The sequence below is a fragment of the Microcaecilia unicolor genome, chromosome 13 (assembly GCF_901765095.1).
Source record: "Microcaecilia unicolor chromosome 13, aMicUni1.1, whole genome shotgun sequence".
Lineage (NCBI taxonomy): Eukaryota > Metazoa > Chordata > Amphibia > Gymnophiona > Siphonopidae > Microcaecilia > Microcaecilia unicolor.
This window is the reverse complement of record NC_044043.1, coordinates 36,204,471-36,224,275: the sequence shown is the minus strand read 5'-3', so window position 1 is coordinate 36,224,275 and position 19,805 is coordinate 36,204,471. Positions and strand designations below refer to the sequence as shown.

The window sequence follows — 19,805 nt, the reverse complement described above, 5'->3', positions numbered from 1 at the left end:
TTCTGGAGACATGAGCTTTTATTTGCACACACCCAGGAATTTTACCCCTATTAAATTAGAACCTTCCTCCTAGTGCTTCTAATCCCATCATTGCTGCAACAGTCCTGAGGCTGGTGCTATTCATCAGGCTTCCTTCTGGAGCCTTATATCTTGGTCTCTTCATCTGGCCACCAGGGCTGTGAATACTGCATCCCCAGTTTACACTGTAGTGTGGAAGGCCAGATCTGGAAATGAATGGAGGGCCTTATGCATGACAGCTCACAACACTGTTGTTGAGCTACTGGGCAGGCCCTCAGGTTTTTGTTTAAGTAGCAGTCTTGAAAGAAAGCTGTGAGAACTTAATACAACAAGCATATTTACTATAACCTTTTGATGGAAGAAAGTGGAGTTGCTTACCTGTAACAGGGGTTTTCCTTAGCAGGGGAATGCATTCACTTCCTGTTGATGTCACTTGGATGGAGTCAACATGTTGTAGCTCTCCTTCAAGCTCAAGAGAAGCCCTTAGATATGTCCTTGATGAACAGTAATGATGATTTGACTGCTGGATGGGGGTTCTCTCCATCTTCTGCAGGTACATGGTGTACTGAAGCAAGGTCCAGTGCTCATGGAAGATCTGTGCCTCTTTGGTCTTACGGCTTGGCCATTCAAATGGCTCAGTTGAGACGAAAAGGTTATTTTGATTCGGTCATTGCTACCTTGCTTCTGGCTCAGAAATATTCTACATCCGTGGTGTATGCTAGAGTGTGGAGGATGTTCAAGGTCAGCTGTTCTGAGTGCGGAATTCCCTTCTCTGCTCAGATCGCACACATCCTAGCGTTTCTTGCAGCTCACCTAGATATCGTTCAATTCTTGTGGGGAGCAGGCTGCTTGTGGCCTCCCGTTCATGCTCCGTGTCCAGAGTGGAACCTTAATTTAGTCCTTTGGGCTTTTCAAAAGCCTCCTTTTGAGCCACTCCGGAAGGCCTCCTTGAAAGATCATACACTAAAAGTAGCATTCTTGATGGCTGTTGCATTGGCATGTAGGGCTTCAGTGCTTCAGACTCTCTTGTTGTGATCCCTTTCTTCGCTTTTTGGAGATAGGGGATTCCATGCAAACGGTTCCATCTTTTCTTACAAAAGTGGTATCAGCATTTCATCTCAACCAATCTCTGGACCGTCCATCCTTTTGCAGAGAGGATGAAGAGGCTCAGTATTCTTCCTTGAACCTTCTTGATGTGCATATAGTCCTCATTAGATATCTGGAAATCACAAATGAGTTTCACAGATTGGACAGACTGTTTGTGCTTTTTGGTAAACAGAGGCTTGGCCTTATGGCTTCCAAGCCTACATTTGCTAGATGGCTGAAGAAGACTATCACTTCAGCATATTTGCTTGTGGAGAAGCAAGTTCCTCAGTCTTGTGGGCTTAATATCTTGGACAGAGAATACCTTACTGTCTCCAGCGGATATTTGTAAGGTGGCAACATGGTCATCGCTGCATACCTTTGCCAGACACTACAGGTTTATTGTTGTGATTCGCTTGAAAGCCAGTTTTGGGGCTTTGGTCTTTAGGGCAGTGGTGCCAGGATCACAATCACCTTAGGGATTGCTTTTGAACATCCCACAGGTTCTGGAATAGTGGGAAGCTATGTAATGGAAGGAGAAATTAGATCTTACTTGATAATTTTCTTTTCATTAGTCCTTCCCACTATTCCAAAGGCCCGCCCGAGGTTACTGAGATGTTTAGTTGGTACGAAGTAATGGGCCAAATAACAACTGTCGCTTTACATGGTGCTTCCTGCATATCTCTTGTTCGCTACAAGTTGTGCAGAGATGAGAGAGGTCCACACGTTTGCCTGTCTGGTTAGTGTTAGGTTAGTGAGTTGTTTAAGATTGTTGTGTTTATTCTGAGTTTCTCCTTACTGCTTGTCTACGTAAATACTGAGGAGCTGGATTGGATGCCAAGAGATATATGTCTCCGCTCAGTTTTCAGTTCTCTATCTCCACCTACTGGTTGATGGACACAACTATCCCACAGGTTCTGGAATAGCGGGAAGGACTATTTGAAGGAAAATGATCAGGTAAGACCTAATTTCTCCTTTTATTTGTGGATAAATAAATTCCTTAATAAAAACAGAAAATATTAGATCTCATACTGCTGTACTTGATGCGTTTGAGTATTTGATTATTTTTTCCTCCTTTGCTTGTATAATAACTTTTCACCTCGCTGTTTTGCAGGGATTTGCGGAAAGGCTAGGATAGCAGATGTTGGGGGTGTGCCTTACCTAGTACCCCTTGCACGCCTGGACAAAGTGAGTTCTTTCTGTTTCTCTTCCCTCTTCCATTTAGGACAGGAGAATCCGTGGTACTCTTCTGGGCTTGCCTCTTTGGGTCTTATACAAGAAAGATGTTTTTCAGGGAGACCCATAAATAATCCATCAGTTCCTTGCATAATGGCACATTTTTGCTTCCATCTGAAGCCATCTCACCTGGTCTTACCTCACTGTGAACCTGCAACCATTGATGGATTAGGCAGGAGCTTTCAGCTGTGCCGAGAAATGAGAATGTAGCACAAGAGCTTATGTTTCATTTTGCTTGTGGATAGTGTCGATTCCCATTCTTTAAAATAAAGTCAAATCTATAACTGGTTAATGTGAATTGGTCATTTATTTTTAGAATATTTTCCTTAAGTATTCTAGACTATCATTAACCATTTATTTACCAGATTCCACAATAGTGTGAGGTGATGGAGAGGGAGTATATTTATTGACATGAATTTTCATAGAATGGGATGTGGCCTGTTCATTCTCTGGTGAGAGTAAGAGGGTAGGTTAGGTTGCACTGAGGATTTTATTCTCTATTTTATTATTATTATTATGATTTGTTGTTATTATTATTATTATTACCTCTGTGGTTTCCAGCTTTTTGGAAAAAGGCAACGTGGAAACATAAATTCAATGAATTAAATAAAATGAAAAGGCTGCATCAAGGATCACCAGACTATTCAAGAGAAGGACCACATTGGACATTAGAATATAAGAATAGCCATATTGGGGCAGACCGATAGTCCATTGAGCCCAATATCCTGTTTCCAGCAGTGTCTCCGATGCTCAAAGCTCCGGTGCTAAAGTCGACAGCACAAACTCCATAACGCAAGAACAGTGCAGAAACCTAGCCCTGCAATGCTCAAAGCAATTGGCATTCAAATTTTATGCGCACTAGTAATCCAAAAGCAAATGGCAGCACTTGTGTGCATGCCCAGGCAAACTCGTAAGTGTAAGTACACGTTGGCGCCATTCTTCTGCTCCTTTAAATATAAGCTTTTCAAAAATTCTTGCCACATACATTTTTGAAAGGCTCATATTTAAGTGCGAACTCGCACGTTTGTTTCTCAGTATCAGCACTTAGAGGCTGCACGGGCTTCCTTCCACTTTGAAAAGACCACAGAACTGGCAATTTAATGTGAGAAATGCAGAAGAAATCCTTTCCTTGAAATCTTGAATGTCATCCCTGAGCTGGCGGTAGGTTTTCAGCGTTAAGGCCAGCATTTGCTTCTGCTTTGTCTTCCAAGCATTGGGAGGGAATACTGACAGCCAGATGCACTAAACTCCATGGAAGAGCCCTTCCCTTACCCGATCCCTTAGCAAATCGGTAAGGGAAGGGCATGCATGAAGGAAATCGCATGCAAATGAGCTGCTTGCTGTTAGCTCATTTGCATGCGATTTCCATGGATGTCAGTTGGCCAGCTGGATATGCGCAGAGCAGCCAATCGTTATGGGGAGGAGTGTCCTTTTTAGAGTTTGAGTAAAGTGGAGGGGTGTCCTTCTTAGGAGGCTGAGTTAGTCGCCATGTTTTAGCAGTGTTTTTGGCAGATGGAACCTGGGCATAGGCGCCCCGTATAGGAGGCTTGGGGAGGCTAAGCCTCCCCAGCCCAATCGTGGACTTCCAATTTCCCTGCTGCCCTCACAAGCGCAGCGGTTTTGCAAGGCAGCTCTGGCTCTCCCTCCTTCCTTCCTTGGTTCCCGCTCTGTGGCTCCCCGAATCGATCGGCAGCCCCCCCCCCGCGCGTTTTAACCTTTACTTTCCGACGTGGCAGCGACGTCAATCAAAGAAGAAGAAGGGCACAACAGGCTCCCTCGCTTCCAGCTTCTCTCTTCACACAGTGCCCCGCCTTCGCGGAAACAGGAAATGCATCATCACTGATGCTGAAGGCGGGACACTGTGTGAAGAGAGAAGCTGGAAGGGAGGGAGCCTGTTGTGCCCTTCTTCTTCTTTGATTGACTTCGCTGCCACGTCGGAAAGTAAAGGTTAAAATGCGCGGGGGGGGGGGGAGGGGGCTGCCGATCGATTTGGGGAGCCGAGCCAGTCAGAGCGGGAACCAAGGAAGGAAGGAGGGTGAGCCAGAGCTGCCTCGCAAAACCGCTGTCACGGAGAGGAAAAGGATTGCGCGGGGGGGGGGGGGGGGGGTCAGAAAGGAACAGAGAGGAGGGCTGTTGGGGGGGGTCAGAAAGGAACAGAGAGGAGGGCTGTTGGGGAGCTGAGGGAGGCAGGGAGAATCGCTGGATGTGGAGAGAAGGTGAGTTCAAGGGGAGAGAACAGACTGCTGTAGAGGAGGGGAGGGCAGGGTGGAGGAGAATTACTGGACTTGGATGGTTGGAGGGGAGGGCATGGGGAGAGAAGAAATCGCTGGACAGGAGGGCAGGGGAGAGGAGAATTGTTGGACATGGATGGAGGGGATGGCAGGGGAGAAAGGAGAATTGCTGGGCATAGATGGAGGTGACAGGGGAGAGAGCAAATTTTCTGGAGATGGATGGAGGAGAGGGCAGGGGAGAATGGAGAGTTCCTGGACATGGATGGATGGATGGAGTGGAGGGCAAAGGAGAGAGGAGAATTGCTGGACATGGATGGATGAATGGGTACAGGGGAGAGAGGAAATTTGCAGGATATGGGTGGATGGAGGAGATGGCAGGGGAGAATGGAGAGGTCCTGGACATGGATGAAGGGGAGGGCAGGGGAGAGAGGAGAATTGCTGGACAACATGGATGTGGATGGAGGAGGCATGGGTGAGAGGAAATTTGTTGGACATGGATGGATGGATGGAGGGGAGGGAAGTCAGGAAGGAGATGCACATGGATGGAGGGGAGGGAAGAGAGGAGAAATGCTGGACATGGATGGAGGGCAGGGAAGAGAGGAGAAATCTTGGACAAGGATGGAGGGAAGGAAAGATAGATAAAGGAAGGAGATGCACACGGATGGAGTGGAAGGAAGAGAGGAGAAATGCTAGACATGGATGGAGGGGAGTGAAGACAGAGGAAGTAGATGCACATGGCTGGAGGGGAGGGGAGTGAGGAGAAATGCTTTATATGGATGGAGGGGAAATTGCTGAATTTAAGGGCTGGATTGGAACACTTTGAGGGCAGATGTTGAAACTGGAGAAAGGATAGGGTCAGGGCTACAGATGGTAGACAGGACCCATAAGGACACAGAAGGATGGTGGACATGGTGAGAGAAAAAAATATCAGATGGAAAGAAGACACTGGGACCAAAGCTAATAGAAAAACTAAATGCTCAGACAGCAAAGGTAGAAAACATTTTTTATTCAGAATTTATTAATTGGAATATGTCAGCTTTTGGAAATGTACATCTGTGATATTTTGCATGTAAGTTTCAATTTTTCTAGTATTGCTGCATGCTGAGTCTGACTTCTTGAGGTAACTTTCCAGTTCAGTATTTTGCCTTCATATCTGTTGTGTCATGTGTTTTTCATGTGTGATCAAGATGCAGTATTCTGCTAGCGTGTAGTATTTGCAGCCCTTTTTGTTTTGTTTTGTTTTTGTTTCACTAGGTTGTGTACTGGTGTTTTAGAGCCCATGTAATTATAGTCCTGCCTTTCCACACATAAAGGTTGTAGCTCGTCCTGTCCTTGGAATTAGTGCTGTTATGGTTTGGTAAGGCTTTGAGTGTGTTTTTGCACAAGTGTGTGTATAGTGTTTTGCAGTGGAGAGATTGTGTGTTGGGCTTACTGAGGTGGCACCAAAACATCAGAAAGGGTGTACATCGTAAATCATGACACACTACCTCTTGAAGGATCTACATATGGTCGTTAATAAAAGGAGCTCATTGTGAACACTATCCACCCTAAAAGGGTGTTTTGTGGCTCTAAATGAGAATTGTGATATGATCCCTTGTATCATATTGTTGACGGTCTGCATTTTCCCTATGGGTGGTATATTGGTGTATTAGGGTCTGCCCAGTGTAATATTTATGGTACAGTAAGGTTCTGAGTGTGTTTTTGCACAAAGTTGTGCATAGTGTTTTGCAGTTGAGCAATTGTGGTTAGTATATGCTTTGAGCAACCACTTTATTCTTTGACATCTAATATCTAAATTTAATAAAAGGTATTAACTGTGACTATTTTATTTTTACTTATTTTTTTTCTGTGTTGTCAGACAATTATGGAGGTAAGCTCCGCCCCTGGCCCACCCCCTAACCCCGCCCCCTTTATCCTCCCCAAACAGTTGGGCCACCGACCGCCTATGAACCTGGGACCACGGTCATGCTATCTTTGCAATAGTCATGCGTGAAAAAGAAATGATAAACTTCTTCCGTGGGCCGAGTTCATCCATGGGCAGGAAAAGTATGGCGGGCTGGAATAGGAGTTCTGTGGGCTGCAGTTTGAGGATCCCATTACAGGATCTGCATCTCAAACATACACACTGTGGCTTTTCTTTTTGCCACAACACTCTAAGGGGTCCTTTTACAAAGCCATGGTAAAAAGTGGCCTGCAGAAGCGTGGGCGCATTTTTTTTTGGTGCGTGCTGGGCCATTTCTTACCGCAGCTGGGAAATGGGGGCAGTAAATGGCTGCGTGCTAGAATTAAAAGTAGCGTGCGGCTATCTACTGCCTGAGCCCTTACCGCCACCCGTTGACCTAGCGGTAAGGGCTCACTCGCTACATGCATGGTACTCTTACAGGGCGCGTTGTCGATTTACTGCCGGGAACACCTCCCACGGGAGAAAATAGAAAAATATTTTCTACCACGGGAAACAGCGCCCCCCAAATTTGAAATTGCCGCTGGGTGGGCGCACTAACAGGGCGGTAGTGTCGATTTGGTGAGCGGTAGCCCTGCTGCTGCTTTGTAAAAGGGAACAAAGCAAAATGGACCCAGCACCTACATGGTAAATGCAGCTCAGTGTTTTTTTAGTATTATCATTCAAGCCACTCTCTAGCCAGCAGTAGTTGAGTAACATTATATTAGAAAATAAATGTTCTATAATTTCACCTGCATATTTCCATATCTTATTTACATTTTTTACAGCTCCCTCAGAGCGTTGTGCTCTGAGGTCAGGTATGTTGTTTTCAGGCTGGGCATCGTAGCAGGGAAGATAAAATCGATGTTTAACATAAAGGCAGTATATTTTAAAAAATGCAAATAAACTAAGCTAAACTAAAACAATATGCCTTTTGCACAGATTTATAACATCAATACTGTTGCCAAAGAAATTGAGCTGCCTGGAGCCTACATTCTTGGAGCTGGTGCGGTCTCTCACAGGACGCTAGGAGAAAACGCGGAGGTTTGTAGCCTTAAAGGGAAAAACTCACAAGTGTGTATGTGTTTAATTTTAAATCTTCCTTAGGAGATACTATTCTTATTCCTGGCCTTGCCTGTGATTTTTCCTGCTCTATTTTAGTTGTCCTGTGAATTATGCTGTACTCCATTTTCAAGTAGAGCTCCGGCCTTGCCCCAGTGCATTGTTAATAGTTTGATAATACAGTAGTGGCAGAGAGTTGTTATGCTTTATGTTATGTTATCTTACGTTATGATATGTTGTGTTACACAGGTTTTCTATTCCGCAGATATCAGTTTTTGGTTCATAAGAATGTGTTGAATAGTTTGATTTGTTATCAGGCTGTACAGACTTGGTGTTCGTTACCTAAGGAGTTGAGATTTATTAACTCATAGCTTCTTTTTTGGCAGAAGTTGAAGACATATTTGTTTAAAAAGCACTTATTGTAAGCTATCCTGCTTGTCTTTTGTATTTATCTGATTGTAATCCACTTTGGGCCTAGTTGGGAGTTGACGGACTATAAGTGACATGTTACATTACATTATATTATGTAACGTCTGTCACTGCAGTGACCACATTTTATTTATTTTTTATTTTGTTACATTTGTACCCTGTGCTTTTCCACTCATGGCAGGCTCAATGCAGCTTACATGGGGCAATGGAGGGTTAAGTGACTTGCCCAGAGTCACAAGGAGCTGCCTGTGCCTGAAGTGGGAATCAAACTCAGTTCCTCAGTTCCCCAGGACCAAAGTCCACCACCCTAACCACTAGGCCACTCCTCCACTGTTGCTACTATTTGAGATTCTACATGTAATGTTGCAACATTCCATGTAGAAGTCGGCCCTTGCAGATCACCAATGTGGCCGCGCAGGCTTCTGCTTCTGTGAGTCTGACGTCCTGCACGTACGTCAGACTCACAGAAACAGAAGCCTGCGCACCCTTCTACATGGAATGTTGCTAGTGGAATAGCAACATTCCATGTAGAATCTCCAATAGTAGCAACATTCCATGTAGAATCTCCAATAGTATCTATTTTATTTTTGTTACATTTGTACCCTGCGCTTTCCCACTCAAGGCAGGCTCAGTGTGGCTTACATGGGGCAATGGAGGGTGAAGTGACTTGCCCAGAGTCACAAGGAGCTGCCTGTGCCTGAAGTGGGAATTGAACTCAGTTCCACAGTTCCCCAGGAACAAAGTTCACCACCCTAACCACTAGGCCACTCCTCCACTGTTGCTACTATTTGAGATTCTACATGGAATGTTGCTATTCCACTAGCAACATTCCATGTAGAAATTGGCCCTTGCAGATCACCAATGTGGCCGTGCAGGCTTCTGCTTCTGTGAGTCTGACGTCCTGCACATATGTGCAGGACGTCAGACTCACAGAAACAGAAGCCTGTGCACCCTTCTACATGGAATGTTGCTAGTGGAATAGGAACATTCCATGTAGAATCTCCAATAGTAGCAACATTCCATTTAAAATCTCCAATAGTATCTATTTTATTTTTGTTACATTTGTACCCTGCTCTTTCCCACTCATGGCAGGCTCAATGCAGCTTACATGGGGCAATGGAGGGTTAAGTGACTTGCCCAGAGTCACAAGGAGCTGCTTGTGCCTGAAGTGGGAATCAAACTCAGTTCCACAGTTCCCCAGGACCAAGGTCCACCACCCTAACCACTAGGCCACTCCTCACATTTAGCTTTCTCTATTGGTATTGACCGACTCCCTTCTCTGTGCTGACCCAAGGATTGTGATCATTACCTCTGCTGTTATTCCCAGTCCTGACTAAACTGGAGACAGAAGAACTGAGCTAGGAATTCAACCATGGGGGTGTGCAGCACAGTGGTGTAGCTATGGGGGGGCACAGGGCCTGGGCACCCCTCAAAATGGTTCCAGGGCTCCCGGTTTAGCAGGCAGGAGTCCACAACCCTCCGGGGGCCAGCTGAAGAGTTTCTCCTGCGCCGCTCTCCTTACATTGCCTGCCCCGTTTCCCCTCTCATCACATGCATGTTTGGCTTTAGCGAAACTGGGCAAGCGCAGCACTTTGTGCATGCTCCATTTCATTTAAAATTGAGCACGTTCAACGTGAGGGGAAGAAGGGCAGGCTATGTAAGGAGAGCAGCGCTGGAGAAACGCTGTTCTTGTACTAAGTTCTGAAGCTAACGTTGAAGCCCTTTAAAATTTACACTCCAGCCCATCCCTATCCAGTTATGACCAGGGCGTAGACCGTAGAAGTCTGCCCAGCACTGTTCTTGTACTAAAAGTTCTGAGGATTCTGGAATCCTAAAGAGTTACAAGGTTCCGGAATCCCAATTAGTAGCAACATTCCATTTAGAACCCCAAAGAGTAACATAGTAAACATAGTAAATGACGGCAGATAAAGACCTGTACGGTCCATCCAGTCTGCCCCACAAGATAAACTCATTTTACATGGTATGTATACCCGAGTTTCATTTGTCCTTTCCTGTCTCAGGGCACAGACCGTAGAAGTCTGCCCAGTACTACTGTTGTACTAAGTTCTGAAGCTAACGTCGAAGCCCCTTAAAATTTACACTCCAGCCCATCCCTATCTATTCAATTACGACCAGGGCGTAGACCGTAGAAGTCTGCCCAGCTCCCGTTTTGTTTCCCAGTTACCGGCGTCACCACCCAATCTCCGCTAAGATTCCTCTAAATAAATTGTACAAAAAGAAGGAAAATCCACCATATTGGTTGATGCTGATCTGAATGACCACAATGGCTGTTGGAGATGTAAACTCGATACTGTAACTGTTCATGTCCCATCCAAGCTCGCCCACATGTATGATCCATGCAGTTACTCGCTAAAGTACTTGTGCATGCAAGACATGTGTAACTGCAGAAGCACAGTTCTAGAATTGCCCTTAACATGGTAAGGTAAAGAAGCTGGTGGCAGAGAATTTCTCAGTTTCAAGTTTTTCTTTTCTTTTCTAGCTTATATTTTCTGTCCAGGCAGAGAGTGAGCATAAAGCTGCTGTAAATGGGAGTTACGTTGCCCGAATCAGCCCTGCAGATGGAGGATGTCTGCTAGAAAAATACTGCAACAAATACACAGATTGTGACTTTGGACTACTGTCAAATCTGTACGCCAGTGAGGGCAAACCTGGCAAGGTGAATGTTATCAATTCTAATTAGATTGTTCTATTAGTGATCCTTTTTCTTTTTAAAAACAAGTGTAGCTTGGCAGGATCAAATATCTGGAAGTAAAGAGAACAGACCACATTTCTATATTTTCTTAAGGATAAAGACATAGGGCCCAATATTCAGAAAATTCTGAGTTCCTAAATGTGTGCTCATAAACTTGTGTCCTATTTTCAGCCAGACTTAGAAGTGTAACTTTTGAACTGAAAATGTATCTTAATTTAGGAGCTTAAGTTATGCTCATAAATATAGACCTGGCATATGTTTGCCTAGATTTATGAGCCTAGTGCTGAAAATCAGTGCTGAGCTCTTAACTTGTTGAAATTTCCTGTTTGAAAATATGTGAGAAGGATGTTCTTGTGCTAAACCATCCAAAATGAATGGCCATTTTCTAAAATGAAACATTCAAAATATGAACACCAAAAAAGCAAACACAAAAATGTCTGTCTAGCATTATTTGTACAAAAATGGCTGCACAGATGTTCCTGCAGAGCAGAGGGCCAGCCTAGTAGTCAGTACAGTGGACTTTAAACAATGGAACCCAGGTACAAATCACACCTTACTTGATTTATATGTTATTAGTAAAAAAGGCCAGTTTCTGACACAAATTAAATGGGCGCTAGCAAGGTTTTCCTCAGAGTGTATATGTTTGAGAGAGTGTATGTGAGAGTGACTGTGTGTGAGAGAGAGAGAGTGAATGTACGAGTGTGTGTGTGTGTGTGTGAGAGAGAGAGAGAGAGAGTGAGTCTGGGTGCGAGTGTGTCTGTGTGAGAGAGAGAGTGTGTGTGTGAGAATGAGAGTGTATGCAAGTGCGTATGTGATACACAGTGTGAGAGAGAAGAGTGTGTTTCACACAGATACAGTGTGTGCGAGAGAGAGTGTGTGTGAGACACAGACTCTCTGTGAGACTGAGTGTATGAGACCAAGAGAGTGTGTGAGTGACTGCGTGACGCATAGAGAGTGAATGTGATACTGTGTGAGAGACAGTATGTGAGAGTGAGAGAGAGAAAGACATTGACTGTGAGAGAGAGTGTGTGTGTGACAGAGATACCTCCCCCCCCCCTCTCTGGTGTCAGGCCCCCCCCCCCTCCCTCCCTCTCTCTGGAGTCAGGCCCCCCTTCTCTTTCTCTGGTGTCTGAGCGTTACTGTGCAGGACGCTGAGCTCTGGCTGTGCTTCAAGGAACTGACCAATCCTATTTAATAGAATGCACCTCCAACATTCTGAAGCCGAGAAACCTCGTGTGGTTGGTCACTTCTGCTTGTGACGAACCTGAAAGTACGTGATGTCAATTCAGGAGATGGATACAGAGAGCAGGAATGCCTCAGCCATGCAGTCAGCTTCAGGATGTTGGAGGTGCATTTTATTATATAGGGTTGCTAGCCCTTTGGGAACAGATAAAAACCTACTATACTTATAGGTACATCACTATGGGCCCCTTTTATGAAGCTGCGGTAAAAGGGGGCCTGCGCTGGTGTTGGCATGTGTTTTTGACATGCGCCGAGGCCTCCTTTTATTGCAATGGGTAAAAGGCAGGTCTTTGTTTTTTTTCAGGAAATGGCTGTGCGGCAAGTGAAGCACTTGCTGCATGGCCATTTCAGGGGGTGCACTTATCATCACCCATTGAAGTAGCAGTAAGGGCTCTAGTGCTAACCTGGCGGTAACTGGTCAGTGTGCGGCACTGCCTGATTACCGCTGGATACACACTAGCGGTACAAAAATATTTTTGTAGCGCTGATATGACATGCGCTGGGGTGGGAACTATGCTGGGCTGCTGTGGTAGCCCGGCGGTACTTCCCTTTTAAAAGGACCCCTTCAATAGCCAACACCCTTGCAGGTGTCTTATAAATTCAGGTACAGTAGGTATTTCTATGTTCCAGGAGGGCTCACATATTTGTACAGAAATGAAAGAGTTAAAGTGGGAGTTACACCTGGGTCCCCTTGTTCAAAGTCCACTGCACCGACCTCTAGGCTACTTCTCACACTTGCTTTCTGCTCTATTAGGAACTACTACTACTACTCAACATTTCTAAAGTGCTACCAGACTTATGCAGCGCTGTACAGTCAAACATGAAGAGAGACAGTCCCTGCTCAAAAGAGCTTACAATGGCCATATTACCTGAAGCTGTCATAGATGCACTGTCACTTGTACTTCTAAGGGGGTGGCAGGGGGTCACTAACCACTGGGAGATGAAGGAGGTGGTCACTAACCACTGGGAGAAGAAGCAGCAGTGGTCAGCTGCTCAATTAGGGCACATATTTGTACCCTGGATGTGATTGAAACAGGTCTAGATAAAAACATTCTTTTTTGTCTTGGACGTTTCTTCCTATTCCATTATCGCTGAAAGATGTCCTAATTTTGGGCCTCCTATTTCCACCCGGAACATGCCTCCAACACGCCCCGTAATCGCAATTTGAGTATTTTCAGCAGATGGGCTTTGGCCTTTTTTTGTCCATTATGAGACGTCCATCAGCTTTGAAAATGAGCACCGTATTGTGTCAATGCAAGGGGGGGCGTTTACATAGATGGAGCATGGGCGGGACGTAACTTATAGAATGCTGTGCTCTTGCATCATTTAGGGGTCCTTTTACCAAGCTGCGGTAAAAAGAGCCCTGCGCTAGCGGTGGGGGCTGTTTATCCCGCACGCCAAGGCCCTTTTTACCGCAGCGGGTAAAAAGAACCCAGGCACATATGGCCATGAGGTAAGAGAACTCTCACTGCATGGCCATGCGTCGGGGAGCTTACCACCACCCATTGAGGTGGTGACAAGGGCTCCCACGCTAACCTGGTGGTAACCAGGCAGTGCGCGGTGATGCCCGATTACTGCCGGGTTACCGCTGCGCAAGCCATTTCCAGGGGTTTTCTTCCCCCACCTCCCAAAATGGCATGCACTCAGGGCGGGACTACCATAGAGCCGGCGGCCGCATTGGACTGGCGGTAGTCCAGGAAGAGCGAGCGGTAAGCTCTGTAAAAGGGCCCCTTAAGACACCCACAGCAACGCCAGTTTTAGGTGTACTGATGCTGGGTCTCGCTAGTATGCTATAACGGATGCTGGCTTCTATCGCGTGTCCTTGCACCTAAATGGAGGTGCCTAGTTGTGGAATTGCCCCATAGGAGGTAATTTTATAAAGCAGGTGCTAATACAGTATTTATGTGCCAGTTATACATGTAAACATTTAGAACATTTGTACAGATGTGTGCACATTCACATGCAAATGCCAGAAATGTGCTTAAGTGTCATTTGTTTATTTTCTCAGAATCTGCCTTTGCTAATCAGGCAGCGGAAGCAGTGGCCCGTCTCATCTCTCTGGGCAAAGTTACATATGCCCTCCAAATATCTAGCTTTCCAAACCTTGAATCTGCTCATGGCAGTTCAGTACAGGCTCAGCCGTAGCTAAGTCTGTAATTAAAGAGGAACCCAGTTTTAATTAGTTAAAGAGATATAGTTTATTAGTATTAATTAGCATTGATACATTACCCAATAATGAGGATACCAGCAATTCAGTCAATCATACAGTGGAACAGAGTCACACGACACATCAGCTCTCGGTGGTACTCTGTCTCTCTCCTGCATCTGCATCTGCCTCTGTATCTGCATCTGGCTCACTCTCTCTGTCTCTCCTTCTGCGTCTTACACTTCTCGGGGTGCTTCCTTTATACTGTCTCAACCCAATGGATTCCAATGGGATCCAGCTTTGTCAGCAGAACTTGCTATCCCTTATCAATTGATAAGGAACCGATAAGGGTGACTTCATTAGGTCCCAGGTTCCAACTATACACAAAAGGGGTGCAAAGCACAGGTGGCAAGATGACTTCATCGGTCATTCTGCTCTTCTCAGCTATTCTCAGCTCCCCCTCCCTCTGAGTACTCTCTAACTACGTACATCTACCCCTTATCTACTTTCATTAGCCCAAAACATCTTTCATGACTCTTCACTGATGCCAGTCCCAGGCATGTTTATAAGAGCAAAGGACCTCCTCCCTTGCCAGCTCCCTGAGAACTCAGTTCAGCTTGTGCTGCAGAAAAATGTATTTTGTATCAGAGATGACTTTGGATTTTTAAGAGAAGCCCAGCTCTTATTATGAGCCATTTGCTTGTAGAGGCCTAGCTCTTTAGCCTGAGCCATTGACCTGTATTTTATTGAGAGCAAGGGCAGCCATATATATACATATTCTGTAAAGGGGGGGAATTCTGTAAGTGGTGCCCATAGTTAGGTGCCGGAAAGATCCGTGCTAAACCTGTATTCTACAAAGGGCGATCTGCGTGGAGCAGCCTTTATAGAATCCTGGCTTAACGCGGTTATCGTGCCTGACTTTGGGTGCAAGCACCTACGCCTGCTGAAACCTGGTGTAAATGCTGATGCGCAACCAATGGCAGTTGGATGTTTAAATGACCCTGTTCTATAACGCTGTACCTAATTTCTGGGAATGACCCTGAGCCGCCCATGTCCTTTCCATGACCACGCCCCCTTTTGAGTTGTGTGCTGTAAAATTTAGGTGTGCATTTTATAGAATAGGGCACGGGGCTGATCCGTGTGTAAACCTTAATGACTGCCAGTTAGCACCAATTATTTATTGTTAATGGCTCATTAATTAGTTTGAGTGTGGATCTGGGGTCTATACCCAAATTTTAGCAACCTGTATATAATCCGGGGGTAAATAGGCTCATATCATATATAGCACGTACATGGTGTTGGCCCTACCATTAGGCCACCTGAGGTGGGGGCCTCAGGTGGTACTCTTCTGAGGTGGCATCTCCCCCCTTCCCCAACCCCTTTCATCAAACTTACTTGTTTTTTATTTTCTTTTTTAAATGGCGGTGGCAGCAGCGATTCTCATAGGCTGCCCTGCCGCCGGTCCTTCTATCTACTATGACTCACCTCTGAGGAAACAGGAAGTTACTTCAGAGAGGCGGGCTGCAGGAGAGAGAAGGAGCCGGGATCAGTGGCTGGGCAGCCTATGGGAATCGCTGCTGCCGCTGTTGCCACCACCACGTTTTAGAGAACAATCAAACAAAAAAAAAAGGTAAGTTTAAAGAAGGGGGTCGGGGAAGGAACAGAAGGGAGGAGATGTCAGATCATGGCGGGGCAGCAGCTCATTCCTCGCCTCAGGCGACGTATTGTCTTGGGCCGCCCCTGAGCATACACTTAGGCGGAGCCTGGGCAAATCTTACTCTTACACAGGTAACTTTATAGTACCTCCAGCTGTATGTCTGGTGAAAGGGCTCATGCCTAACAGCATATGTGCCTGGTTACCCTAGTATTCTGTAAAGGAAAGTAGGCACCATATTAATAAAATTACTCCTGTATAAGCAGCTTCCAAAAGCTGTTTACCTGGGCAAATGGGGTGTCTGAAAATCACCTAGTGGTCCTTTTACAAAGGTGCGCTGAAAATGGCTTGCTATAGTTTAGGCTCGGGTTTTGGGTGCGCACCAATCCATTTTTTAGCACGCCTGCAAAAAAAGGCCTCTTATTTTTTGCCGAAAATGGACATGCGGCAAAATCAAAATTGCCGCATGTCCATTTTGGGTCCTAGACCTTACCGCCAACCATTGACCTAGCGGTAAAGAATCTGGCTATAGTGACCTATGTGCATCGTTTGCCAGAAAATAAAAAATATTTTTCAGACGCACGCCAAAATTGAAATTACCGCAAGGGCCACGCGGTAACCGGGCGGTAAGTCCAATTTGGCACGTGTAGGTGCCTACACGGCTTAGTCAAAGGGCCCCTCAGCCTTTCTGTGGGCGGATGGCTGTATGAATTAGTGTGGCTGTTAGGGTTGTTTACTGCCTTCAGAAGCTGCCGCCCTAGGGGGACAACCTAGTCTAATAGTTAAGCCGGCCCTATGTTGGGGACAGCTCTAGATGCAGCAGTGGTGGCAGGTTGCATTACAAATGTTTTTGCTCTAAACCAAGGCCATGTAAACCTATGAATAAATGTGTGACAGCTGTTAAACAACCGGAATTAATAGCCGTCAGGAAGCAGTAATACGGAACTATGGAGACTGTCCCCTCCTTTATGAATTTTTCATAATTTCTCTTGGTTTTCTGGTTTGTTTCTTCAGGTTATTCAAGTAAGTGCCAGTAGAAGAACAGGAAAGGAGAACTTTGTGAGCTGTATGAGGAAATCGTTGGAAAGCCACTATGGAGACAAACCAGTAGGAATGGGAGGTACCTTCATCATTCAGGAGGGGAAAGCAAAGCTTCACATCATGGTTCGTAATACGATGTTTTGCTTCTACTTTTTTCTTCTGTGCTTGTTTACTGCAAGTACATTTGATACAAAGCGGAGTGCTGTGACCTAGATTGTCTGGTGCCAATACAGAAGAAAACACCTACAAAAGTTGAGCTGTTAATGAAGAGTCTGACTTTTCTGATGCAAGATATAAATTCAGTAATCCTCTTCCTTGTTTAGTGGTTTATAACAGTTGACATCAACCTATCAAATAAGTAGACTGAACCAGGGAGGATTTATGGAGGGTGAAAACCTGTACGACTTATAAAATTTAAAACCAGGAGGAGGAGGAGGGGCTGAGCCAATGATGAGAGTGAATGCCCCCAGTTGATGTAGGCTAAGCCACAAGTATATATATATAAAAAAAGGGTGCACTGTTGAGGCGTCTTCACCCTCCATTAATCCTCCCTGGTTCAGTCTACTTATTTGATAGGTTGATGTCAACTGTTATAAACTACTAAACAAGGAAGAGGATTACTGAATTTATATATTACATGGTGTAGAAGCATCTTCAGCTCGGAGTATCAGTTAAAAAAGATTTTCTGATGCAAGACCATAGAGCCCATACAACCTCAAATTTTAATGCGAGAGAAGGGCACAGATAAGAGTAGTTTGCTTGATTTTGCTTTTGGTATCATGTTCAGAGAGATAACATGGCCACATTTTCAATAATAACATTATTTCAGCGGCTCTGCCGGCGAGGCACTGTTTGATTTTTATAGCGATTTTTTTCTTTGGGACTACATGGTATTTTAGCAGCCAGGATTCTGATATCTTCTCTAAGTCAAGTTTTGTCACCGTCATACAAAAGATTTGTTTGACCCCGAGGCAGGCCTTTGTGCCGAAACACGGCCGTGTCGGGTCGGTTTTATGCCTTTTATCGTATAGACTCCTATATTCAAATGGTCGGTTTTATGCCTTTTTACAGTAAAGACTCTTACAATTTTGATTTCATCTTTGAGTCTGCCTCACTCCTTTGTTTTGCTCACGTTGCGTGAGGGACCTTTCCTCCTTTTTATTTTTCCACAATAATACCCCCTGCCACTTCTGTCAATAAAACCACCGAATGAGTTAGTGAGCATCCTTTTTATTTTCTTAATTACGTTTCAAGATATTACAAGAAACGAAATGAAGAGAGTAATACAGCAACATATGAAAAGAAGAAAGGGGGATAATAGTGAACAATTTAACAATCGAGAAGACTGAGGAAACAATCAAGGGAAAACTGTTTGGGGTTTCCTCAATGGATGTTTCCAGTAATCTTCTAAGATGTAAGCTGCCATGGAGTTCCAAGTTATCCATCCTGTATGCCTCACCTACTGTTTCCAAAGTGACCCGGTAATATATCTTCTAACATTTGAAATCGTGGGAAAAGATGTAGACAGGAGATTTAGAAATTCCATAGAATAATTCTTAAGATCTCACGTGCTGGAATTGTTCTATTTAGGGGAAAGTTAAAGAAATATAAGGGCTCGATACTCAAAGGGCCCTGTTTACTAAGCCGCACTAGAGGTGTGTTAGCGTTTTTAGCGCGCGTCAATCATTAGCACGTGCTGCTGTCTGTGTAGATGCCCATAATATTCCTATGGACGTCTACACGGTTAGCGCGCCTTAGTTGATTTTCAGGTCCCTAGCCCATTGGCTGCCCCCCTCCAAAATTTTGATAATGAAAACTCTACAGTCATGATCATCTGACAACAATTCTCTAAACATGCACAATTAGACATCATGCTTTTAAATATAAACTTTGTTTTGCAGGTAAAAATAGGCAGTGTGTGGCTGCCAGGACTTATTGCTTTGTTTTGTCTGCGGCTGCTTTTTGCTGCCTTCTAGAATCTTCTGCCCTAGGTGACTGCCTAGTCTTGCATAATGGTTTGGCTTGCTGTGCTGATAACTGGACTGGCACCTCTTCAGATTCCATATCATAAATTGCTTGATTGGGATAAAGCTAGGGGGGGAAATTGAAGCAACTCATCTGGCATGGAAGGCAGTGTGCATCAAACTGGAATCAGTGCAGAACATTTCTGCCCAACAAAGCTTTTATTCTTTTGCTGAAAATGGTGTGATAACCGTGTCGGTCCATTTTTAAAGGTAACGAATAGAAATAAAACCAAAAGAAGAAGATTAGATGCTACCTTTTTTATTGGACTAACTTAGCACATGTTTTTGACTAGCGTTAGAAGGCAGTACCTTCTTGGGTCGGAAACGAGCAAAAGCTATCAAATACCAGAATATATAAATGAAGCATAAAAGCAGTGGAACAATATTCTTACGGAAAAAGGTAGGAGTGAGGGAGGAACAGGGAGAGACAGATGGGTGATCAGAGCTGACAAAGCAGTATATTTTTATGCTTTATAATGTGATAGGAAACCCAGATCTTTTGTTAAGTCCTGTCTGGTGGGTGTCACAATATTTTATCATTTTAACTTCAAAGGTCTTACGTTCCTGTATTGTTTTAAACTATCCTTTTAGTGTTCTCACCATAAAGTCATTGATGCAGCTTCCAGTATTCTGGTCTTGTAAAACGCTTTCCCACAGAGGCGTCACCCTGATTAGCTTTGTGGTGTTTAATATGGTGCCTGTGTAGTTTGATTCTTGTTTTAAGCATCTGGTTGCTTTCCCAGCATAGCATCCATCTTCACATTTTTTGCATTCGCTGATACATACTACAATGGAAGAAAAGCATGAGTAGGATACTGTTATGCTGAACGTTTTCCCTATCAGAGTAACTAGTTTTGGATGACGACTCTTGACTCAGAATACAGCATTTTGTCCCTGTAGTTGGGATGATGTTTCACCATTTTAGATCTGACAAATTGCATCAATTGAATCTAAAAAGGGTCAGTGTCCTATGGTTGTCTCTCTGTT

At 44.7% G+C, this 19,805-nt stretch overlaps 1 protein-coding gene across 3 annotated transcripts in view; it reads left to right on the top strand.

The window, feature by feature from the left end:
* Positions 1 to 19,805, top strand: part of C13H11orf54 (chromosome 13 C11orf54 homolog) — a 44,265-nt gene that overhangs the window by 12,644 nt on the left and 11,816 nt on the right. For all 3 annotated transcript variants that reach the window (XR_003939937.1, XM_030186251.1, XM_030186252.1), the window contains 4 exons: positions 2,216 to 2,289; positions 7,450 to 7,551; positions 10,499 to 10,675; positions 16,768 to 16,917. Coding sequence is in view for 2 of the 3 variants with exons in the window: in XM_030186251.1 (XP_030042111.1) it covers positions 2,216 to 2,289; positions 7,450 to 7,551; positions 10,499 to 10,675; positions 16,768 to 16,917 (503 nt within the window). In the remaining variant the exon portion in view is untranslated. The remainder of the gene's footprint in view (positions 1 to 2,215; positions 2,290 to 7,449; positions 7,552 to 10,498; positions 10,676 to 16,767; positions 16,918 to 19,805) is intronic.